Source organism: Eucalyptus grandis, chromosome 5, assembly GCF_016545825.1.
Source record: "Eucalyptus grandis isolate ANBG69807.140 chromosome 5, ASM1654582v1, whole genome shotgun sequence".
NCBI classification, from domain to species: domain Eukaryota; kingdom Viridiplantae; phylum Streptophyta; class Magnoliopsida; order Myrtales; family Myrtaceae; genus Eucalyptus; species Eucalyptus grandis.
In genome coordinates this window covers 15906780-15917364 of record NC_052616.1, presented here as the reverse complement: position 1 = coordinate 15917364, position 10585 = coordinate 15906780, and the positions used below count along the sequence as shown (strand labels likewise).

At 39.4% G+C, this 10585-nt stretch overlaps 1 protein-coding gene across 1 annotated transcript; it reads left to right on the top strand.

Annotated features, from left to right (window-relative positions):
• The first annotated feature begins 1352 nt into the window (after positions 1 to 1352).
• On the top strand, positions 1353 to 8451 carry LOC120293677 (momilactone A synthase-like). The gene is made up of 2 exons (XM_039313385.1): positions 1353 to 1493; positions 7999 to 8451. The coding sequence occupies exons 1-2, from the start codon at positions 1353 to 1355 to the stop codon at positions 8449 to 8451; spliced, it is 594 nt and encodes a 197-aa protein (XP_039169319.1).
• The last annotated feature ends 2134 nt before the right edge of the window (positions 8452 to 10585 follow it).

Below are 10585 nucleotides of genomic sequence, written 5' to 3'. Positions count from 1 at the left end.
CTGGTTTCTTATTTTTGGGAATACTTCCAAAAAATACTTTTTCTTCTTCTTCTTTCTCGCTCAGCCACCGACGAGGCTCGATCTCTCCGGCCACCTCCAAGATGGCATCGCCTAGCGGTGGCCCGACGAGGTCGGCCTCACCCAACCGAGGCGAGGCCGAGCCTCCCCAACCGCCTTGCCGTGCCGGGGCAAGGCCGACCTCGCGTCGCCGGTGGCCTAGCGAGGCTCGCCGGGGCCAGGTTGGCCTCCGGCAAGCTCGTCGAAGGTCGCCTAGCCAATCACCAACCACGACGACGGCCGACAACCAACCAAAAAGAAAAAGAAAAAGGAAAAAGGAAAAATAAAATAAAAATAATAAAAATAAAAAGAAACAAAAAATTATACAAGTTTACCAAACATATTTTTATTTTTTTTATTCCAAGAACATAAATTTTGTGTAATTACCGTTTCTTTTATTAAAAAATGGTTCCCTGGAACAGAAATAATGTAGTTTATTTATGTTCAAATTATTTCTGTTCTTGAGAACAATTTTTGAACATAAATGTTATTAAATGCGTCCTAATACAAACGTAACTTGATATTTATATATAATGCGATTCATAAATTTTTAATTTATTTAATACATTTGATTCTTAAACTTTTCATGTTCATCCTAATTTAGACAGTCTAGGAATTAGATTAAATCAGGGGTTATAATAATTCGGAATTAAATTGAAATTTTCGAAAGTTCAAGAGTATTCAAGGATCATACTTAAGAAATTAGAAGTTCATGAACTAAATTACATATTAATGCAAAGTTTAGGGATCATTCATGTAATTTTCTCTTTCATTTTCTATATATTTTTGTCTTCATTATACATGCATTTGTTTGAAAATTAAATTTCTACGCATTTAATATTCATCAACTTGAGAAAATAATTATTATGCATTTTATGTTAATCGTGTTCTATGGAAAACATATATCTAAATTTTATTAATTAATATTTATGGTAGCATGCATTTCTTAATTTTTTTCACTGTAAAATTAATGAGTTGGAAACTATAGTACCCATATTTGTGCCGAAAACCAGATTATGATGTTTTGCCTCTTCGATCCAATTTGTGAAAATCTGTGAAGGCAAGTTCTCCCACAACCAACCATAGACTCACTCAAGATTTTTTTTTTTTTTTTGTCAGAAAAGAGGATATATTTCTATTCAAGCTGGGAAATAAGAAGAACCCATTAGAAGGGCTTCATTACAAAGCATATCTAGCATAACTTGAGGTGGATTAGTAGCCCAATTTGGTGAAAGGGATCCACGTCCGTGGGCCTTCATGGCCCAGTCGGCTAGGGCATTTGCTTATCTTCCTCAATGTTGCAGCTTGAGGTTTCGGAAATAGGACAAAACAGCTTCAGTTTCGGTGAAAAGGGCGCGGCATTCCCACAGCGGCAGACGGTCATAGTTGATGACTTCAACGAGAATGAGGCTATCGGTCTCCAACAACAAGTGAGAGTAAGTATTTCCTTGTTTTGAGAGGTCTTTGAGGGTGTATAGCAGTGCTTGAATCTCCGTTTCAAGTGCAGATGTCACTGGAACACTCCGGGTGAAGCCTTCGATCAGTCGGCCCGTATGATCTCGAGCAATATTGGCGATCGCGCCCATTTGATTGGCTATAGGAAAGGCTTCATCAATATTTATCTTGATGATGCCTTGTTGCGGTGGTATCTAGGCATGATTAGGGTTCGGCGAAGGATGTTGACTTGATTGTTGTTGCTGAGTTCTAAGATGGAGTTGAGCAAAAGCGAGAGCTGTTTCAACAAGCTGGTTTGGGTGGGTTTGTTGATGGCGAAAAACAAAATGATTCCGGGCTTTCCAAATCTGCCATAAGAGTGCTGCAATTGTCTCAAAATCAAGTACATTCACCTTCCGTGCTATTAAATCAGCTAGCCAAGCGTCGATGCAGTGTGTGCTGTAATCTGAGATGTTGATCTGCGTTTGGGGGTGGTTCTATATATACTAGGTCCAGGGGCAAAACAAAAATAGATGCTCTGTGGTTTCAGGTAAGTGAGCAGAATAGAGTGTACATAGTGGGTCAGGGGTAATATTTCGTCGGAATAGATTATCCTTGGTAGGTAAGGCGTTTTGACAAATGGACCAGAGAAAAGTGCATATCTTTGGGGCTATTTTGGTTTTCCATATCTATTGCCATAATTTTCTAGGTGTATGGTAGGAAGAGGAAGTGCAAGAAATTTTTTTTTTTTTTATTCTGTTTACTTGATGACATTATAGGCACTCTTGATTGTATACTGGCCATCTTCTGTTCCTGTCCATAAAAGTTTGTCCTTAGTAGATGCTGGCCACAACTTAATATTTAGTATTTCTTTAATAGTGTGCTCCTCAAATGAAAGGTTAAGAAGCTGGACATTCCACTCATTATGTTATGGGATAATAAACCCTGCTACTATGTGAGGTTCCTCTCTAGGAGCTGGGCCGCCTAGGATTCCCATAGGTAACCAATTGTCTTCTTTGACTCTTATCTTTTGGCCATTACCTACTAACCAACAAAGTTTCTTGAGAATAGAATCTTTGCCTAACAAAATGCTCTGCCAACCCCATGACGGTCTAAACCCCTTATTAGCATGCCAGAAGTTTGTAGATTGGAAATATAAAGCTTTAAAAAATCTACTCCACAAAGATAATGGGTTTTGAAAGAGTCGCCAAGCTTGCTTTCCCAGAAGAGCTTTATTAAAAGTTAGTAAGTCTCTGAAACCTAGTCCTCCATTGTCTTTCCTCTCTTTCAGAAGGTCCCATCTCTTCCAATGAATCCCAGGCTTGTTGCTGTTGTTTTGCCACCAGAACCTAGCTATTTTTTTGTTCAACAGCCTTGCATATAGATACAGGAACCTTAAATATCAACATTGCATACTGCATAAAGCCTGAACCACCAATTTTAATAGAATCTCCTTCCCACCTTTGGAAATCAGGTTTTCTTTCCACCCCTCTAATTTAGCATTTACGCATCCTAGGATCCAAGCAAACATGTCTTTCTTGGATGATCCCCAATCAAAAGGAATGCCGAGATACTTGCATGTTTTGTCTAGAAGTGGCACCCTTAATTCGCTAGCCATATTTATCTTAAGAGAGTCGAGGCAGTTTTTACTTAGGAACAAACCTAATTTATTCCGGTTAATCTCTTGTCATGTGGCTAGACAATACTAGTTAAGGATGTTTGCAAAATTTTGACATTCTCGGGTTCTACCATCTAGGAAAAATATAGCATCATCAGCAAAAAATAAATATGATAGAGTAGGACACCACCTGTTAAGTTTAAGACCCCGTAAATGGCCCATGTCGACAGCTTGCTGGATGAGGATGGATAGCATATTTGCCACAAGGATGAATAAGTAAGGTGAGAGAGGGTCGCCCTGTCTAAGTCCCCGTGATGGTTTAAAATAAGGTAGGAGTTCACCATTGAGCTTAACACTGAGAGAAGTTGTCATTACACATTGCATTAGCCAAAGCACCCATCGATCTTGAAAACCAATTTGACGAAGATAGGCTTCCAAAAAATCCCATCCAACCCTATCATAGACTTTCTTCATATCCAGCTTTAGGATCATTTGAAATTTTTTCTTTCTAGTGCGAATTTTGAACTGATGTAGTACCTCTTGAACTATCAATATATTATCTTGTAGTTGTCGCCCTGATACAAAAGCACTCTGCTCTGTGGGAATCAACTCGAGTAGGCAAGATTTCAATCGATTCGCTAGGACTTTTGAGATAATCTTATAGATAAAATTACATAAGCTGATAGGTCGAAATTGATCTAACCTCTTCGGGCTGGGTACTTTAGGGATCAAACAAATTGCTGTTCGGTTAACCTCAACAGGCATCACTCCAGTAATGAAATTTTTTTGCACTGATTTAAACACATCATCTTTTATAATATCCCAATGACCATGATAAAAAAAGACCATTCAAACCATCAGGTCCTGGTGCTTTGATGGCTCCCAATTGAAATATCGCTTTCTTTACTTCCTCCCGTGTAACTTCAGCTGTTAATTGTGTATCCATTTCGGCTGTCACTACTCGAGGACATTGCATTAAAGTAGGTCCATAGTCTTGCTGTCCAACGGAAGTATAAAGATTTTGAAAGAAAGTAAGTGTCATGTTCCTCACCTGAGCTGGCTCTCGTATCCACTGCTCATTTATGTCTTTCAACATGCTGATTGTATTTTTTTTCCGCCTTTGAATTGTAGTGGCATGAAAGAATTTGGTGTTTCTGTCTCTCCATCGCATCTAGTTGATCCTAGAACACATCGCCCAGTAGTGCTCTTCCTGTAACCATATATTTTGAATTTGTTCCTTTAGCGAATTAATCTGATCTTTGTTATAATTGCAAACGAGTTGATTGATGTAATATTGAAGTTGCTACTACAAATTATTTATTTGATGATGACTAGTAGTAAACTTCAAGTTGCTCCATCGGGCCGTTGCTATAGTTGTCATTCGAAGCTTCGAGAGATGGTGGAGGAATTAATTGATTCGATGACCAAGCGTCTAAAACCACCCTATGGCATTCGGCATCTTAAAGCCAATAAGATTCAAAGGTAAACTTCTTCCTCCTCCTTACGATTTGAGCTCAGTATTTAAGATTAGTGGACAATGATCAGACCCTAAGGTAGGTAAAGCATGAACTTCAGCTTCCGGAAAGGTTAATCGCCAGTCCATAGTGCACAAAGCTCGATCAATTCTTTCCTTAACAACTTCCTCACCACTCCTATTGTTCACCTAAGTATAGGCACAGCCCTTAGTCTCAAGATCCATCAAAGCACAGTCATGTAATAATTCTCTAAAGGAGTGCAACCGATATTGCTCAAGTGATCGTTTTCCCACTTTCTCTCAGTGATGTAAGATTTCATTAAAATCGCCTATACACAGCCAGGGTAGAGTATGTAGATGGCTGAGGTGCCGCAGATTTGCCCATAGATGTTGTCTCTGTTGAAAAACCACTGGTGCATGAAGATAAGTAATACCCATAGGTGTCGTACTCATATTATCAGAACAGATAGTATCAATAAAATGGACTCACTCAAGATTATGAGCCAAATAATTTCACTTCTTCGAGAAAGAAGATTTTCCCCATCGCAATGTGAATATTATCCACTTCAAAGGAAACTTGTCTAAAACTACCTATAGGTGGTAGGGGTAGAGTTATTGATGTGAGATGGATCTAGAAAAAAAGGGGTTTGAATTATAATCCAGAAACTATTTGTGTCTATATTTTACGGAAACGTGAAATCAAAGTGGGTGATAAAGTAGCTGGAAGGCATGGAAAAGAAAGGAACTTCATAGAAGTCAAAATATGAAGAAATAGATATGCCTAGATACTTTATTCTATGGATAAAGGATCTAATTGATAGAGAAAGCACTGTAAAGATCAATTAACATGTTGGTTAACCGTATTCTAAAACACGGAAAAAAATCATTGGCTTATCAAATTATCTATCGAGCCATGAAAAAGAATCAACAAAAGATAGAAACAAATCCACTATCCGTTTTACGTCAAGCAATACGTGGAGTAACTCCCAATATAGCAGTAAAAGCAAGACGTGTAGGCGGATCGACTCATCAAGTTCCCATTAAAATAGGATCCCCATCGCAATGTGAACATTATTCACGTCTTAACAAATTATAAGATAAATTACATGCAAAGTGTCAATAATTATATATTGCAAAAGTTTTGAGTAATTTAAGATAAAAATCAAAGCGCATCGATGGTTAGATTTAAATTAACATCTCGTAGCCTCATGCATAAGGACTTGTATTGTACTTTGGCATGCTAAGAAATTTCTTAAGGAATCATTTTGTTATCTCTCATAAGGCCTAGATTGGATAGTAAAATCCGATTTGGTATTTAGTATCGGCAAAAAAAAAAATTGTCGAAAGCTTTGGATTTTGTGATTAATGAGATGCAAAAGCCAGCACATCCCCCAATAAGAGTCCGTTTGTTTCATGGAAAATAACTTCCGGGAAAATATTTTTCGAGATTTCCGGTGTTCGGGTGAGCAGAAAATAGACGTTCAAAGAAAACATTTTCCGGTCAACGGAAAATTCCTTTGTAACACTGTGGAAAATGATTTCCCATTTTTTAAAAGAGGAAATCATTTTCCTTACGCATGGACTCTGGTGCGCTTCTTTCCCTAGGGTTTCTCTGATCTCATCTCCTCCTCCTTTGGAGCATCCCCTCATCACGCAATCAACGAACTCTACTGAGTTGCACACTCACCTCAGATGGTTTCCCCTCGCCGAAAGCAAAGAATATCCGCGATCAGTCGCGCCTCTCGCTTCGGCCACCGGATGGTTTCCCTCGGCCGGCCGCGTGAATCGCCGACGTTTGATTTTGTGTCTCTACTTTGTTTTCACTTCTTTCATTTGCTCGAATGTTTCGGATTCTCGATTTACTCATGTTGCATAAATTGTTTGCGGATGTGATTTTGCTGTTGTGTTGTTCTTTGATCTCGGTGGTGATTGTGGTCTGAGCCACGCCTGCCCAGGTGTTTCCTAAATGCGCGGGACATCTCTGGACAGTGATGCGTACCGTTTTTTCTGGATTTTCGAGATTGTGTTGTCGGGAGGTGCATAGATGATGGTGTCTGGACAGGAGCAGATTGTGTCTTCGGGATGCATATGCCTCTCATTCGGGAATGTCCGCTAATTTTGTCTAGGATCATCAGCCTTTTCCTCATTCGCTTGGAGCTTCAGTGAATATGCGTTGTTTTTTTTTTTTTTTTGGTGATGATCCTTTCTTCATTGTGGACCTCGTTGTCGTATCATGTTGATTTTTGTAGCTTTGAAGTTCTAGTTCTCCCTTGTTCTCTTTCGCCGTTTGGGCTGCTTGATGATGGGACTCATGGTCGGTTACCTAAGCATGGCGACGCACGTCCCTGCAGAGGTTTACTGGGCGAGTCACCTTTCCCCGGAAATCGATTCGATGCTCTCTGAGAAGAAATAGCTTCTCTATGTGCTGCAATTATCATTACATGCCATTGTTTTAGGCAATTTGGCAATTGACCCAAAAAATTTCGCCTTTAAAAATAGGTGCTGTGCTAGTGGTCCAGCGGTGTTCTGTGTGTGTCTAGGGAGTGATAAGAGTTACGGAGCGTGTGCCAGTTATAGGAATCACATGCTATTTAATGAGATTACAGCTTCATGATTCTATACTCATAAACACTTCTTCTACACTTTTGTTTAGTATTGTTTGATCATTCTTTTCACTATGGCTGCCCACTGGAAGTTTGAGCATAGCTCTTTTTTAACCAACGAAAGGCGATTATAGCATTTGGAATATCAACTTTTCGACTATTAGCCATATGAGTGGCCTGGTTGTTGTTTTTATTGTTTGAAGAGACTGAAATCTAGTGATATTGATCACATTCCCTGTTGACAAAAGAAAAGACATCCACCGAGTCACTTTCTCGACTTACTTTTCGACTTTTTGTTTTCAGTCCCATTTGGTTTGTAGGATTTTTGAATGCTTACTTTTTGCCTTTATTTTCAGTACGTGCTCTTGTGTTTGCATTCCATTAGCAACTTTTGCTAACTCTGTTTTTGTTTCTGGTTGTCCCTCCTTTGTGGGTTTTCTTGATACTTGGCAGTAAGGGTATTTCATCTTCTGCTCTACAGAGGACTCCTCTGAGCTGGCTCAAGATTTCTTCTCAAGATGTAAGAACATTTTCAGCTGCGTTTGTTTGTTTTTGTGGGATAATGGGTAGTTTGTAGCTGTCGCCTTCCTCTCAAGATTTGGTATAAGATGTTTTTGTAAGGTACTTGGTGCAAGTAACTTATTACGTTCTTGTAAATGTTTCTATTATGGAGCAAGTTATGGTATTTTGTCATATCATTAGACATAATGTGAGGTTTTCCCCTCTCTTTTTTATTTCCTCTTGTTTGATTAGAGGAGTTCAGTGGAGCTTTTACTCAGATTTCTCTTTCTTGGTTTGCTCTGGATTACTAGGCACACCTCATTTTGAACATACCAGAAAGTCTTCTAAGAATTCGTTCACTGCTCACGCAATTTAACAATTTTAGTGAGAAAGAGTTGGGGATCAGCGTGAACTTGACGGGCGTCTTCTTAGGGACCAAGCACGCTGCTCGAGCCATGATGCCGTCTCGGAGAGGAGGCATCATCAATGTCGATAGCGTCAGCTCGAGCGTGGGCGGGGTCGCGTCCCACACGTACACCAGCTCCAAGCACGCCGTCATGGGGCTCACGAGGAACGTGGCCACGAAGCTCAGGCAATATGGAATTTGCATGAACTGTGTCTTGCCTCATTTCATTTTAGCGCCATTGACGAAGGAGTTCTTCAAAATCGACGAGAGTACAGGAGTCCGAGTGTATTCTAACTTGGAAGGGGGTGAGTCTACAGGAAGAAGATGTGGCGAAGGCTACTGTGTATTTGGGGAGTGACGAGTCTAAGTACACCGGAAAACATTTTCCGAAACATTTTCAGATTTTACCCGAACACTGAAACATTTTCAGGTTTTAGTTGAATCTAGGAAAATATTGTCATTTTCCTGAAAAATGACTTTCGGGGAAAATATTTTCTGGAATTAGTCTATTTTCCGCGAAACGAACGGACCCTAAGTTTCTCCTTGCTCCAATCTTCTTCTTTTTCTCTACCTTACTAAATTGTCATCACTTGCTCGTTATCCTCGTGTCATATTGAATTCAGATCTCTTAATCTATGGTGTGGTCACGTCACGTTAGGATTGCTAGTTGCCTGTATCAATGATGTTTCCCCCCAATTCAACCAATAACAATACGGATTCACGATAGTAATGAATCTTCGTATCATATATATTTTTTTAGATAATATGAGTAACTTCAAATTTATTAAAGCTCTCGGTACTCTAGGAAAGTTCATACCTCCGGCATACTAGTTAACCTAATTACATGTAGAGACAAATGCTTTGTAAGATGTTTGAAAACAAGCGAATTACTCAGTTAACAAAATCACTTAATTCAAATAGTAAACATTGCATATTCCATAGACTTATTAAACAAAGGTGTGCATGACAACCATTCTGTTCCAGAAATAGTTTCTGAAACAAAAATAGATTTTTTTATTTCTATTTCTAGAAGAGTTTCTAAGCAAAAATAACTGTTTGATAATGTCACCAAATTTCTACTCTAAAAATAGAAATTCGTTTGATAACGACATAAAATTTCTTCCTTTCTAGGTCGCCGGCTGGCGGTCGACGGCGGCAACTGGCGATGGCGACAACCAGTGGCGGTGGCGATCGGCGACCGGCGGCAGCAGCAGCCGGTGGCCGGTGGCGGCGGTGGCGGGTGGCGACGGGTGGCGACCGGTGGAGGAGGAGGAGGAGGCAAGACGTCGTAAAGGAGATGATAGTAACCGAAATTAGGGTTTGTGGGATAAATTATTTCTGATTTCTGTTTTAGAAATAGAGAAGTAGATTTTTTCTACTTTTGATTTCTCTTCCAAACCTATTTCTGGAATATAAATCTATTCCAAAAATAGAAAAACGGAATAGGTTTATCAAACGGATTTCTCTTCCAAAAACAGGTCTAGAACAAAAATTTTGGTTATCATGCACCCCCAAGTATCTAGAGACACTCTTTTAATATCTTCCTTATCATCGATCTCTCAATGGTATGATCTTTAGTAGTTCATCCAATGCAAGTTTTCACGTCCACTTTTCTTGAAAGCAATTCAACTGGTCAATCTTGCTACAATCAATCTGGAAAAAAAAAAACAACCAATCCTGGAAATTGAGAACACCAGTAAATTTTAGAACCTACGTATTTGGCAAAGATTCGCTAACCTTTTCATGTTCTTTTAATATGATTCCCGATAGGAGAGAGAGAGATGAATGAATCAAAGAACATGCAATGTTTGCCTCTCAATGAAACCATACTTCTGAAAAAAAAAATCTTCAACAAGTGTGTTCGTATGGCATCATCACCTAGGATTGATTAAAAAGCATACACATGCCTTTCAAACGACTGAATCAAGCTAAAATACGAGTGGGATTACCATAACTTTGAACCGACAAGTCAATATTGATATTGCTAGTATGAGTACCTAGAGGGGGGTGAATAGGTGCCTAAACAATTTATCGATATACGGAAGCGATTCTTAACATATGATAGAAAGTAAATTCTCTCTTAATTAACAAAATGAAATACGATTGAGGTAGAGAGAGTGAGGAAGAGAAAATTGAACACAGGATTTATAGTGGTTCGGCTTATTTCAAGCCTACGTCCACTCTTCCGCACTGATAGCCCACCGGCTGGATTTCACTATGATCAAAAGAGAAGTTACAGCACAGCTTTGCCTTGATTCCACAGTGTAGATGTTTTACCACACCTCCTCAAGGTCTCTCACAAATATAGACTCTCTTTTGTATACAAGTATTCGCTCAAAGGATTTATCTAAACAAATAGGAGCTTCGGACTTTGGAATTCTTCTATCGCGCACACCTCGAACAACTAAGAACGTCTTCCTTATATACTCCTTTATGCCATCATACCCGTTGGCACTTACCAAAGGAATTCCTCCAATCTACCCGTTGGACGG